This window comes from Python bivittatus, unplaced genomic scaffold (genome assembly GCF_059951505.1).
Source record: "Python bivittatus isolate LINGU-HERP-01145 unplaced genomic scaffold, Pbiv_v1 ctg000840_np1212, whole genome shotgun sequence".
In the NCBI taxonomy this organism is placed as follows: Eukaryota; Metazoa; Chordata; class Lepidosauria; order Squamata; family Pythonidae; genus Python; species Python bivittatus.
Window position 1 is genome coordinate 23,152,188 of NW_028277113.1, and position 15,488 is coordinate 23,167,675.

General features: G+C 37.8%; 1 protein-coding gene across 9 annotated transcripts in view; it reads left to right on the forward strand.

Annotated features, from left to right (window-relative positions):
* The window catches only part of MBP (myelin basic protein), a 235,349-nt gene that overhangs the window by 137,731 nt on the left and 82,130 nt on the right, over positions 1 to 15,488 (forward strand). For 7 of the 9 annotated variants that reach the window (XM_088130987.1, XM_088130990.1, XM_088130989.1 and 4 more), the window contains exon 3: positions 13,784 to 13,877. The exons of the other annotated variants lie outside the window; for them this stretch is intronic. In XM_088130987.1, coding sequence (XP_087987113.1) covers positions 13,784 to 13,877 — 94 coding nt within the window. The remainder of the gene's footprint in view (positions 1 to 13,783; positions 13,878 to 15,488) is intronic. 9 annotated transcript variants of the gene reach the window in all.

A 15,488-nucleotide genomic window follows, 5' to 3' on the forward strand; every position in this document is an offset into this window, starting at 1 on the left:
TCTTTCATGGCAACATGAAATGCCTTATTTCATTAGGTTGGTGCCTAAGGAGTTTTCAAGGGCTGATGGCATACCTGGGTTCCCTCTACCCCTTAACTGTACTAACAGAGCAGGACACTTCTGATCCAACCTCATCAAATATTTGAGAAATTGAAGGAAACTTGGTTTATCCTAGCTAAAGAAAGAAAAATCAAAGTCAAGAAAAGTAGGAATGGTGATTGTGGATTTGCTTTTTGCACATCAATATCTGTAGATAATTCTATTAAGGAATAAAAAAAACAATTAGCGATAATTACATGATATAATAAGGTATGGAAACACTTTCATTTTGACGCATTTATCTTCAATGAAGAATAAATTCAGTTTTTTCCCCCCAGATATTTCCATACATTGTTAACCACAGTATCTTAACCAGCAAATGTTTTGAGAAAAGTTGGCATTCAAAACCAAGTAAAACTTTACTGGAAAGTAAAAGAAAGACACCTTGTGCTGGATCCATGAGTTAAATCCATGGATCCAGACTACTAATTTAGGATTAAGTAGATTGGATCTGCCGGTGTTGGTTTGATTGTGATTCAGACAGAATCAAATTAGTTCCAGCTGTGTGGTATAATCAAATCTTCAAATATTTTTCTGGGTTTCTGAAATGCATGTATTTTGGTACAGGAACTTTTTCTTTTCTTTTCTTTTTCTTTTCTCATATATCATATATTCATAGTGGCTGAATGATTCACTGGTAGAGTTTCACAAGTTGTCTAGGGTTTCATAAACTCTGCAACCTGCAGAGAGATATTTTGAAGCCCTCTCTTCTTTTATGATTGCTCCTTCTTCATGGCAACTGTTTCTAACTATAATGATGCCAAAATGACAAAACATGTGTTATGATGACATGACAAAAACTGTCCTTTATAATTGCATAGCAACATTGCGTGCAAGTATTTAAAAAATAGAGCTTGTGTCATGATGCATGTTTCAATACTTGCTCCCTGCAGATGCTCTGCCTGTGATTCACAGATACAGTAACAGTGCACAGACACCTGTGCAGAACCTTTGGAACCTTTTAGAGGGTACTAACATTGTAATGCTTTAGTCACCTCAAGCACGTTGCTGCAATGCCCTTGAAAACCATCCAGAAGCTGCAGATAGTCCAGAACGCAGCAGCACAGGCAGTTATGGGTGAATCTCAGTACTCTCATGTTATACCTCTGATCTGCGAGCTGCACCGACTCCCAGTGTGCTTCCAGGTGGAATTCAAGGTGATGGTTGTCACCTATTAAACCCTCTATCTCATGGGCCCAGTTTATTTCTAGGACCATCTCTCCCAGTTGTTTCCACCTATCCCACTAGGTCCACCAGGAGGAGCACACTTGGGATCCCTTCAATTAAATAATGTCATGTTATGGAACCTCAGAAGCATGCCATTTCTGTTGCAGCACCTGCCCTCTGGAACACCATAACCCTTGAGATTAGATTGGCCCTGACCCTGCTGACCTTTGAAGACCTGGATGTGCTCCTGGGCCCTGGGCTCAGGAGGTTACATGACTTGTTGAGAGGTCTTTGTCCGTTGTTTTGTTAGGTTCATCCTTGGTGACCATTGTTGGTTTTTATTCTTTTCTAATTTTGGTATTTATTGATTTTAATGTGTCGTTAGCTGTCCAGAGTCACATTTGTGAGATGGAAAGCCATATCAATCAATCAAATAAGTAAAATGAATGAGCAAGCACCCATTCATTCAAACATGTGACTATGTGTAGGCCAGGCAGGCAAACCTTTCCCCCAGTTACTCAGACAGGCCCAATAGACACATTTCACTTAGACAAGGAATCAAGAACTTTGCATGTGTACACCAAGAGATGACCCACAACTCATCCATTCTGATTACAGAGAATAAAAGTTTAGTCGTTGTGGAATCCACAGTTCCAGGTTGCTGGAAGATGAAGATGAAAAGAGAGAGATGAGAAAGTGAGACTGGAAGAAATGTCCATTCAAATGGCCAAGCCTTCTAAAGAGCCTGCCCAGTTAACCCAGTTAGGGCAAAGAGAAGGAAGAGAAGAGGAATAAGGACTTGTAACCACCCCAAAGCTACCTCCGGCAATTTTTAATTCTTTTCTGTATCAATCTTCTCCAACTCCACTGTTGTCAGTCCCACTGTTGCTGAATTCACCCATTCAGACCATTCAATTTCCTTTGAGTCCTCTTAAATCCCAGGACTCAATTTTAGAGGGAGAGTTCATGACCGGATTCCTTTCTCCAGACTCTTGTTCTACACGTCCTGACAGCATGAATCAAGACACACACACACCATTTTGAAATTATCAAGTTTGAACCTGGTAATCTTGTGACCGCCCTATTTCTAAGGAGCACCCTTTCCCAGTTTCCATTGGTTCCACTGACTTTTTTTCCACCAGCCTTCTTTCAGGTTTGACCATTGGGCCTCACAGCATCAACATTACCTCAGGATTACTTTCTCTTTTTGCTGTGTTCATCTCAGGAACTGAAGGGTTCAATGAGAAACTATGTCTAGTTATGTATTGTCCACATAAAGAATACGTCTCCTGCCAAGAATTATTTAAGCTCTGGAAGGCTTAAAATGGGGCTCTCTGTAGTACACAGCTTACATGTATGAATTTACAGATAACAAGTAAAAGAGCTCAAATTATAGATAAGGAATCAGTTTTTCTTATTATGCTACTGAAAGAACCACCCAACCACAGGAAAAATGGTTAGATGTCACTATACAGATGCTGAATTCTTATATATAGTATAACTGCTACCCAACTTCCTAACGTATATATCTTACTCAGGGTGGTTTATACCAATTATAATTGCATTCGGTTAGAAAAAAGTATCGAACAAAATGCATTAGGAATTGTTACTGCCACATGAAAAAGATAGTCAAAAATGTTAAAAGAGTAAAGAGATGTTTTCGAAATACTTGTACCCTTGATAATTAGTCAGAGTTTAGTAATTGTAGTGAAAAGTGTAATGACAGGAAGTAGCAGCTTCTTTGAGGTTTCAGGTGACAAAGCTGGTGTGGAAGAGCTAGGAGGGTTGGGTACGTGGTTTTGTTTTGTTTTGCTTTTTCCTGTATTTAGCAGGCTTCAGTGTGCCTTCAATATTCTTTTTTCTTTGCAGATTATCATCATACCTAGCATAAGAAAATGGCATAAGCTACTGTTCAACAATAAACACACTTCAACTCACTTAAGCTGCCTTGAGTGTTTATATAAACAGAAAGGCAGGGTATAAAATTGATCATAAAATAGAAAATAAATAAGAGTTTGATTTTTTTAGATTATTCTTAACATTGTCTTTGCCTATGATCTGTATATTATTTAGCAGGCCTTCTGGTTTAAGGAGACCATCTCACTACAATAGAATTTTCTTGCTTCTGATATTTTATCAGGAATATATAGAAAAGAGTTACTGCAAAACAATAATATTTGTGTGATATAGCTTGTTAGGTTACAGAGCACCTCATCAATAAATTACAGCTTTCCTGACAATCTTTTATTCAGGTCTTGTCTGGACTATATCAGAAGATTCTCAGAAAAGTCTCACGTGGATTAGAATGTTTACTGCAGACACAACTTAGGCCATAAACACTTGATAGTTGTCTGCAGAACAGTGAACTCAGGGCCTTCTAATTCTTTGGGTTTGTCACCAACAAATTGTGTCAAACATATCTGCTTCTTTGACAGAGTATAAGTAAATCAGGCGAATACCACAAATGTAGTGTACCTGGAGCTCAGCAAAGCCTTCAACAGTCTCTCATAATATAATAATAAAAAGGTGAAATTGGGCTAAATGAGAGTACTGTTGGATGGATTCATAGTTGGCTAAATGACCACACCCAAAGAGTACACATCAATGGTTCCACTTCAAATAAATCTTAAGAAAAGAGTTTTCCTGACAGTGTAAAATGTGAATGGGAAACAAACTAGATTTGTGCAAACACACCCTAGTCACCTCCAGAGTGGACTACTGCGATGTGCTCTACATGGGGCTGCCCTTGAAGAGTATCCAGAAGCTTCCGTTGGTATAGAATGCAGCAGTGTGGGCAGTTATAACATGTTATACCTCTGTTCTGCAAGCTGCATTGGCTGCCAGTTTGCTTCCGGGTCCAATTCAAGGTGCTGGTTTTAACCTTTAAAGCCCTTCATGGCATGGGCCAGGGCTATCTGAGGGACTGCCTCTTCCTGGTTAGACAGGTAGTCCTTGCTTAACAACCATTCGTTTAACAACGGTTCATAATTACAGTGGCCTCAAAAAGAGTGCTTTACAACCTGTAAAGCACTTCTGGCCACATCCAGAAATGTGGCTTCATTTCAGGCACTTGGCAACCGGCTCACATTTACCACTGGTTGCCAAGTGCCCCATGATCATGTGGTTGCCACTTGCAATCTTATCTGCCAGCTTCCCCATTGGAAGGGAAGGTTGCAAGTGGAGGGGACACAGTGGTGTGAAGGAACAGTCTTCAAATCTTCAGGATTTGAGATCCGTAACTGCCCAGCACTGGGAGGTTTCCACTCCCCTTTCAGCATTGGGCAGTCATGGACTTCAAATCTTCAGGTGCTCCATTCACCACTGAGAGAGGGGAGGGGAAAAAGGATGGAGCAAAAGAGTTTGTCTGCTGAAGGATTTCAACTCCATGGAGAAATTCTTCAGCAGATAGCTCTTTCATTCTGTCCATTTAACAACCTGGGAGATCCCATAGCACTTTGGTTGTAAAAGAAGGGGTAGCTAGAACCATAAGAAATTATTTCTCTCATATGCTTAGCCTGAATAATACGATATCATTCTCTGACTTTAGGGGTCATTACATATTACCATAAGACAAGGATAAACAACATAGTTTCCAGAGGCATTAACGGCTTCATAGTAGTTAAAATATAAAATTATTTGGGGGGGGGGGAGATTTATGGGAGACTTTGTAAAATAGATGCATAAGATCTAATGGAAACTTAATTTGTTTAGTTATTTAAAAAAATGACAGTCCACTAATTATGGCAGGATTAATTTCTAAATTCCAGTGAAATAGTCTTGGAAAACTCCAGATTTCAGAAAAAAAGGGACTTGGAGATACAAGTGCAGAAGATGGCCTAAGGTGATTTCTGGATTGCTTTTTGAACAATTACATATTCCTCCTGAAACATTAGAAAAAACACTTTTTAAATAGTGCATATATGATTTACCTTTTCCTTTTCCAAAATGATTTCTAGCAGAACAGGAATGTTTATTTGAAGATGAATCAGCTGTCACCTGGGAGTGAAAGGCACTCCTTGGTATGGTATTTCATACCATACTCACATGGTGAATCGTTGCCTTTTAATTTCGGTGGGTTCATAGGAATTCATAATTGATCTGGCATTGGAGAAGCCATGTGATGGCTTTCTGTTTCACTACATAGTTGACTTATTGAGGTTGACCAGCATTCTGCAAATCTATTGTTATCAATGCACCATAATACCCAGCAAATATGATCTTTTACTAGTCATAAATTCTTACCATTTTTAAATTATCTGATTACTATGCAATAGTGCACATGCATATAGATACATGCATACACACGCATACACGTATTTAGATGTTATGGGTTGTACATCATAGATGTGGAATAATCTCCACTTTTTTTCTGACCTGTCTGGACACCTAAAAACTAAAGTGAAGAGTCTGTTAACAAATTATTTAGTTTAAAGAGATTCTAAGGAAGATATTTGAGAAATGTTTTAAAGAGAAAAAGAAATTTCTGTGTCTCTTTTTGTGGAATGCAGATTTTGCTTCTGTACATAAGCTGTTAGTATAGTGGCACTAATGTTTCTTTAAATCTTGGAAAATGTTCTTCCTTTATATGGTAATTGCTGTTATTGAAAGGAAGACAATCCCCCCTCCCCCTGCTCTCACCAATGAAAGTCTCAATGTCCATGTAGGTAAGAAAGGCAGAGATGCCATTAGCTTGTTCACTGTTTAACAAGGCAAAAAAGGAAATCATCTTTTTGTTTAAAACAAGAACAACAACAAAAAACCTTTCAGATGATGGGTAATGCACTAAAACTTGACTGTGTTTTAGCTTACGATATAAAGACTTGTGAAATGAGAAGCAAATTTAATGTTATGCAATAATTTCCATTAGGTAACATATTTATTTAACAGCTTAACTGCCAAACCCTTCTACTAATATCCAATCTTTGCTTTTCTGTGGGTGCATCTGCAAGATTTCAGTCAAGGGGGAAGTCAAGGGGGTAGGATATCATGGTATGTATCTTCCTTCTGAGAAACTCTCATGAAACAGAAACCTTTATCTGGTACTAGTCTAGCTCAGCCTTCTGCCGACATATTACATTCAGTAAAGAAATCTGTGGCTCCTACTCTTCTTTCAAAACGTGAGTCCCTGTGTAGACTCTGCAGTCCTGCATATGCCAGCGGCTAAGCCTTTTTCACCTTAGCAAATAAAAGCTGCTTTTTGGAGTAAGACAATTCGTAACAGTGACATGTACATGAGCTATACTATTCCTCCCTGCTGTTCTTATTATAATAATTAACAGATCCTCAAATTGATTCATTGCTTTATAGAATAAACATCTTTTCAGGATGAGTGTGTGTATCATTAAACTACCGGGGGTTTTAATAAACAGCTCTGAGAAACCATATTATAACTATCTTTCCCCCTTTTCCCTCACTGATTTTTTTTAAAGCATTGTTTTTACACAGATATACAAAATCCATTCAACAATGATCACGAAATATCTGATTTCATAGAGTTTAACTAGGTTGATTACTGTTGGAAACTTCATTATCCCTGCACCTCTGAGCTCTTTGTTTGCACCAGGGCAAATGACAAGAGATAAATAAGGGGAAAGATCTTTACTCATTGTTCCTGTCTTCTTAGTAAAATCTCTGTGTTTAAGAGACAAAATGGAACTTCTGCTTGCTTGCTCTTTCTTTCTTTCTTTCTTTCTTTCTTTCTTTCTTTCTTTCTTTCTTTCTTTCTTTCTTTCTTTCTTTCTTTCTTTTTCTTCAGGATGTAGTATCAATAGCGGTGAGGCTCTCCTGTTCTGTGTATTTCTTTTTTTTTAAATCTATCTTTTATTAAAAAATAATGAATGAGTGTTAGCTAGCTTAACCTCTATTCAGCATCCAAGACAATGTAAGCCTTTTTCTTTTTGAATTAGGGTATTCTTTTAGCATTCTGTGTATTCTCTGAAGTAATTCCCTAACAAGGCCTCCTGCTGAATTCAAATATCCAACATTTTCAGTATGTGTTGAAAGCATGCCAGAAGAACGTGAAAGGTGGTGTGTGGTGTAGTGGATCCGATAGCATATTGGACTAGGAGTGGTGAGACCCAGTGTCTGGTCCATCTGAAGCTCACTGGGTAGCCTTGGACCAATCTTTCTTAGCCCAGCCTACCTCACAGGGTTGTTGCAGTTGGGAACAATAGGAGAAAGGAATGCTGTGTATCCTGCTTTGAGTTCCTGACAGAGGGAGGATATAAGTCTAATAAAATGAATAACCTGTGATGGCATTTTTGACACTTTGAAGATACCAAACCTAAATATTTAAGCCATGTTTGTTCAAACAATAATAGTACACCAATATCCAAGTCTGGATGAATATCCAAATATAAAATGCCTCCCAGGTGGCATTAAATGCTTCTGTGCCCAGTTTCTAACCCAGGACTCAGGAGCTGATGAAATTGCAGAGGAGAGTTACAGTCACCCCCCAAGGGGTGCAGTTTCAGAACTCATTCCTATTATCCTATTTTGATTCACTACCTTTAATCAATATGAAAATTCTCAAGCCATCAACGGATGTACTTCACTCTCAAAACTGTCTGCAGTCCTATTCCATCACCGAGGCAAAAATTATTTAGTAGAAATCTGGGGGAAAAAAAATGACGGTTTGACTACTTGTGTTAGAAAACATTGTAAGAAACTCAGGGCAGGTGTTGAAATCTTGCAGCATTTCAAATATTCTTGTTTTTTGGAATGGGCAGGTTTACGGCTTGAGGGCTGTAATTGGTTTCAGGAAAAACAAAAAGTAAAAATAATGCTGAAATAAAGCAGCCTTGTGTTCAGTCCAATCGCCTTTATTAGTTGCCTCAATCTAATTAATGGCTTAATGGCTGTGATCATAGAAAGAAACCACATGTAATCTATGCAATTAATTAACTAATTTATACCTTTTACTTTTCGTGATACCTCTGCTCTTTAATGTGAGAGATTTCTTCCACACCAGTTGCTTCTGATGTTTGGAAAATGGGACAGAACCATTAAAAAAAAAAGACTTAGAAACTCTAGCTCTCCAAATCTAGAGAAGCTACCTATCACGTATTTTATAACAGTAATTTTTTCCTCACTGCAGTCTATGCCAGAGCCATACCTGTGCCAGATAATCATATAGAGAGAGCTCCAGGGGAGCCAGTATTGTGTTGTAGCTAACTCATTCTGGGTTTCGTTCTGGGACACTATTATGTGTGTGTGTGTGTGTGTGAGAGAGAGAGAGAGAGAGAGAGAGAGAATGAGAATGAGAGGGTAACAGTAAAATAGCTGTTAGATCTTGCTTGCATCTTCACCTGTTGGCCTATTTCCCTTGCACGGTTCCCCTCTTTCTTCATGAGTTTAGCTGGATTTAATTTTTTTCCAAGCATTTTTTAAAAATTGAAATGGCCATATTAGTCTTTATGCCTGGTAAACAGGCCTTCATTTCTTTTAGTTTTAGGTTTCTTTGTTAATGTATTTGTCATTTTATACTGCCTACTATTCTGGTTGTTTTAAACTTGACGGCCTATTTATATGTGTTATAACTGTCTTTATTCTTTTTTTGGATTTTTTGTAAGCTGCCCAGAGTCTAATGAAGTGGGTGGCCGTAACAAATTTAATACACTGAATAGAATAGAATAGAATAGAATAGAATAGAATAGAATAGAATAGAATAGAATAGAATAGAATAGAATAGAATAGAATAGAATAGAATTAGGTAGCGTACAGTGCCCAAGTAACCATTGGATGAATAAACAGTATTATCATACAGAATTTATTTCCTATGCTTATATGATGAAGTAAGAGTGGCTTAAGATTCACCTGCAGTCTCCAGGCCTTTTGTTTTGGTGAAAACAGAGTTCAAGAAACATATATAATGGGAAGGTTTGCTTAACTCTTTTCCTTTAAAATTCTTTTCTCCATGTCCTTTAAAAGTCAGGTATCTGCTGCATGAATTTATGGTTATTTATCAGTTAGTCCTAATGTCACATAACAAAAACAGTGACACTGCAGAACAATTCCGTATCGGTCGTATAAGCGTCAACAGGGTTCATTTAATCAGGTAATGCTTAAATTATATGATTTCTTCTTATTCCAACATTCTAGCCATAGCGCCACAGATGACTGTCATACAAGAATTCAGATACTCCTAAATGGTAGCGATACATTATTACATTTTTTTTAAAAAACCTGCATAGAACAATGGAATGAAAAATCATCTCTACTTTATCTTTGTCATTTCAAAAGTAATTCGCTCTCACTTTGATAGCAAATCATTTGGAAGGATTGCCTTTTATTTTGATGCTGAAAAACTGCAAATTCTGAATAAGCAGAAGGAGTACTTGAATCACTGAGAGTGACTGATTCTTGCCAAAGGCTTTCCATAGCAAAATTATTATTTCTTATTATTAAATATATATCCCACCTTTCCACTTACATGAAGAGTTTCCTTGAGTTATTTCTGAGACAGAAACAACTGAAGGAAGCTTTGATTCATTGAACACCAATGTGTCTTTCGTCTGGTTTCTATGAAAGAAATTTAAGTCAGGCCATCAACTGCTGTTTCCAGATAATGTGATTTGGCTTTCAAAACAGATTAATTAGATACTCTGTTTTAGAGGATTTTATTTAATTGTTTATGTTCAGAACAATGTCAATTTTTAAGAAGTTAGATTTTTTCCATATGTAAGAAGTTAGCGTGCATCTGTGGAAGCAGTTGATGGAAAGAATTATTCTCCTTTCTCCTACCCCCATCCCCACCCTAGATCACATTTTGAAGTATATAGAGTATTGTAAATTTCTTGGTGCTTTCTGGGCTTGGTTATTTGCTTGCAGACATTTCGTCACCCAACTAGTTAACATCATCAGTGCAAGTAAGTGTGGGGTTTGCCCTCTTTATATATAGTAGCTCACCCTGCCAGTTTCGGTGGGGGTGTGCTTTCCTTCTTGGCGGTTCCTTGATTAAAGTATTGTTTCTGCTTGATTGTTAGCCTGGTGTTGATCCCTGCTTATCTGAGTGTTGGTGCTGTGTTCTAGTTTTATTTCCTTCCTAGGTTTTTTATTGTCTCTTCTGAATGGTATATCAGTGTAGTTTATCTCTGTGTGCCTATTGATGGCTGATATAGAAGACTGAAGGAGAGAGGAAGGAAGAGAAAGTCCCACTGCTTAAGTGAATGTCCACTCATACAGCACTGGGTTCTGCTCTTCTTTCTAAGGGTAAGTTGAAATATGATGACAGTACTGAGAGTAATGTAGTTGTTGTAAAGGAAACTTATTTTGTGTTTGGGGATAATGCATTTTTGAGATCTCAAGCAAAACTTTGCTTCGGTGTGGAATTAGTCCAGTGGTTTGCTAATTTGCACATTCCCTTGCATCCCCTTTCTTTGGTGTGAGTATATAACTTTTTCATCATCTGGGCTGCATAGTCTTGTTCTGTATTTGTTGACATAGAGCACTAACACTTTAATTGACTCTTCTCTGACAGGTTTCATCTGTACTTTGGCTTTCTTATTTGATATCTGGGGGCATGCTCAACTGAGCCATGTGCTGCACATGATCATAATTTGAAAGGTTCCTAAACTAACTGTTGATAGATTGGAGTATTTGCAATTTATGGCAATCCATTTTCAATTTAATTTGGATTAGAATAAAAACCATGTTAATTAAATTTTAGTGGAAATCTCATCATAATGATATTTAAGACTCTCATTAAAATGCACCATAAGCTTGTCATGAGCCTCTCCAACCCACTGAGTGAGTATGAAGGGAATATTATTTTCTTACTCTTTTCATTAATTATGAGCAGTGACATGTGGTACATCTTAGGGCACCAATAAAGAAAATTAAACATCTGGGTTAAAGTTCTGTTCAATTCATTCTCCGTTGTAGAAAATATTCAAAGTGCCTGCCCAACCCCAGTCCAACTGAAATGCTTGTAATGAGCCTCCCAATTTCTTGCAAATCAGGGATTGAATTGAAATGAAAAGTGAACCATATCAAAATTGCCTGTCAGTTGCACAGTTCACATAATGTATGCAATTAAATAGGCCCAATTTATCTTTAGCAAGCTAGAAGATTCTTAATACAAATCCTAAGTAATAATAATTAATAACTATATGTTACATTTCCAAAACTTGGAAATTAGTGATTGCTTTTCTTTTCTTCTCAGCAACCTATAGCACCCTTTCTGTAGCTGACATAATTTGCATGGTTGTAACCTGATGCAAGCATTGGTTAATCACCAGCCTCAATTCATACACACACTACAATACTGTTGTTGTTACTGTTCCTTGATTTTTAACCACCTAGTTAGCATTTGGAAACTTTTTAGAATGTTTTAAACTTTCAAGTTGCTTAATGTGATCTTAATATGGAACTTTGGCTACTTTAGCTTTTTGTCGGTTAAGTGATGTAATGCAGGTAAAGATATATCGATATTATATAGGCAATAGAATTCTCATCAACTCCATTCTACTGTTCAATGGTTATTCAGCGATGGATGGCAGTCGGTCAGCATGGAATTTATCTCAGGATGTGTGTGGCTTGCAGAGATACAGTACACGAAATATCTGAGACCAAGAAATTATCCAAAGCTAAGCAATAGTATGTGAGTTGCTTTTGGTTGAATGGGATAGGCAAACCCATACCTTGTAATGTCTTCAGATGCATATGGTGTTTGAATCAGGCTTATGCCATCACCTCTTCCCATCTCTCATAATGTAACATACTAACAAACACCACATAGTTCAGTCCATCTCTTTTAAAATTACAAAGAAAACATCTGGTTATTTAAAACGTTTAAGAGAAATAACCCATCAACAATCTTTACATATTGCATAGGGTCAAATCTGAATAATTCTTGATAGTTTTTTTTTTTTTCCTTGCCACTGAAAAGGATCTAAATTTCTTAATCTAGGAGTTTGGCTTGCTGCAGATTGCTTTAAAATGATCTTCTTTTAAACACTATAACTTGCCAAATAATGTTCTTTGAGTACATGCTTTTTATTGGCACTGTTTAAGAAATTATACTTTTATTTTTGAAATGATGGGGAAAAAGTACAATGGGGTCAAAATGAGATGAGGCAGTTTTGATTGTACAGAGGTAGAGTTGGTATTGAACATCTGCTTCATCAAGTCTTTTGATAGCTACCAAATATGCCTGTTGAGGTGCATTCAAATTGGTGTATCAGTGACAGAATATATTATGGCAAAGCAGCTTGAGTTTGAATTAGGATGTCACTTTTACAGGATCTACATGCTGGTATGTGGGTGATACTGCTCCTTAGTAGGGCCCAATTCCAGTTCACGATCTGATAAATATTCAAGAGCATGTGAATAGACATGCATCTGCTCATCATCTTAAAAGCCAAAAAAAAGAAAAGAAAAGAAAAGAAAAGAAAAGCCTTCCTTACATTTTTTATAATAATTTGATAGGATCAATCATTTAGCTGTCCCAGATCACATGGAAATCTGTATTCGAGTTCAAGCAAACATCTTCAACTGAATTATGGAAATCAGGGAGAGGAAGGAGCAGGACCAGCATTTGTACTCCATTTTCTACCCAAATTGAAGCTGTCCACACATTCTGCTGAATGCCTCAGGAAGACTATTCTTGTTACTCCATGTGGAGAGATGTTACACAGTTTTCACCTCACACTCACTTGGGATCAAGGATCAAACTTCAAAGCAGCTTAAACCTTCATATCCTTCTCAGTGGACAATAAATATTGCCTAAGGCAAGGGGGCAAAGCCTCAATACTCTTCTATTCAGGGTTACCACCTTCACCTGGTGGCAACCAAACCCCCCATCTAACCACAGCACAAATATGCCCGGACAACCTTTTTCTGCCACCTGCCCTTGATGTCGTCTTCACCTGATCTGCAGCCAGTAGCTGAAGCAGCCTTAAGTCATCCTTAGCCATACCAGTGTTAACATAGTATTTTCTCTCTTACCCTGGCAAATCTGACATACTTCATTCACTATTCCATTGGTGGCATGCTTAGTTCATATTAGCCACCGATGTGGGCACACCCCCTGGACTGTAGTCCCTGGGTGTTGCCCTCTAGGATATTGCTCTGTACAGCAGAAAGTCCAGTTCTTTCAAACCACACTCACTTTGTACCCACAAGGGCTTTGAGGTAATTCAGCTCAGATACCTGGCTTGGAAAGATGGAGCTGCCTGACTAACAATTGGAAGAAAGGGTGGAGATTCCGATATCACTGTGTGAACCCACAACCCCATCAGCAGTTAGACTGGCAATGTTTAAACATGGGTTTAATATATATCATGGGGGGGGGGGGAATCCCACTTTATGGTGTAATTCTACCATCCACCTAGCTGAATAAACATTAACTGAATTATAATTTGATCTATTTTCCTGGCCCTTCCCAGTTTTTGGAATGTGGTCCAAACATTTCAGAAAAGGCCAGATCAGCTGAAAAAGTTTGCATAATCCTGATATGCTAAAAAGCAAACTTTTCTTATGGATGTCTTTTTAACATCCCTATAATATATCTTTTCAGAATACTGACGCAAATACTCAGGAGGCTGAAAATAAGGATAGCTCCAAAGCAATCCAGTTAACCCAGGAGCCTTCAGAAGACAATGACGTTTTTGGTAAGTCTCCTAGGGACTTTATATTTCACACCTAAAGAAAATCATTTGGTATAATAAAAGTGAGATCCTGTTGCTGGGTTAAATAAAAACTTTTTGTAGGGAATTACAAAACATGGTAAGCTCACATATTGCAAAGAAAACTCAGTTTAAACCAGGGATGGGCAATCTTTTGAGGACCATACAGTGGAAAGGTCGTTATATAATGTGTGGTTGCTCCATGAATGTGAGCAGGGTGTTCTCCGTTTATTTGTGATTTGGCATGGAAGTTTTTTGTTTATTTTATTTTAAAGGATAGACTACTGTACAGTTTTCCATAGGTTTCCTCCCTCAGAATAGAGTGAAACCAAAATACAGCAGTTCATTCTGAGGCGGTGTGCCAGGCTAGGAAGGGAGATAATTTAAAACTGACTTACATACCCCTTCTTCTAAGGGCTTTCTGTAAAATAATAACAACAACAACAGACAGCTGAATCTTCTGACACCACCTAATTTGTTCACCTGGGGAGGCCTTGCTCTTTCCACCAATAACTTCTCCCCTCAGTCGTAGGAAAACAGAAATGAAGTACTTTGGTATGTCTACCTTAACAAACCTTGTGCCAATCCTGAAACACAAGGAGTAGCTAGGAACCTGCAGTCTTACTTATTTATCATTTATTTTATTCAATGTGGTGCTGCCCAGTTTCGGAACAACTCTGGATAGCTCAGAATACAAGAAACATAATAAAAACAATATAATATGAATAAAACCATACAAATCAAGAACCACACTAGAGAAGAAGAAAAAGAACAAGATGACTAATCTGGAAGACCACACAGAATATATATCCAGCGAGTTGCTCCAACCACCCTAGCCCAAGGCCTGGGAGAAGAAGAGATGGAGGAAGTTTTTGCAAGAAGTTGACTTATAAAGCCAAATTGCTAGATACAAAAAGGACTTTATTGAGAAAGCTGAAAATAAAGTATATATAGGGAAAATAAGGGGAGACAAAGTCACACAGCTTAGTTAAATTAGGTACTCAGCACCTCCATGAATAAGGTCTTGGCTTCATCATACATTCACAATTGCAGAGGGAATGGCTCAAGACAGATCTTTTTGCTTCGACGTTCCTGGACAGCTTCACTCCTGCTCCCATTCCCTCTCTTCTTACTTTGCTTTCTCCTCATCCAGCATCAAGTATAGAATGTGGAAGATAATTAAAAGTCAGTCTCTTTTAAAGAGATGAACTACTGCTTTCTCCAGTCAATGAAAATGTTGTCTCTCTCATGTTCTGGGTCTAGTCAGGAAATCAGAAATTAGTGGCTAAACCCTAACAACTCTTGAGGGAATTATGAAGGCCATCCCTGGTTTGTATAAATGGGATTAAACAGGAGAGGCTATTCTGAGAAACAAAAGCTGCTGAATTCTGCTTATTCAGGCCTCCCAGAATGGGGTCAATTTATTAGATGTTTTAGGAGGTACCACTAACCCAAACCAACAAAAACAAATAAAAAGTAGTAACCAGTGGAAATGATAGGTGAAAAATTGGGACGCATGTTTTATATCACAAGATTGGGACTTCTTGATATAGAGTCTCTCAGCTCTATTGAGTTATAACTCCCATAAACTTCAGC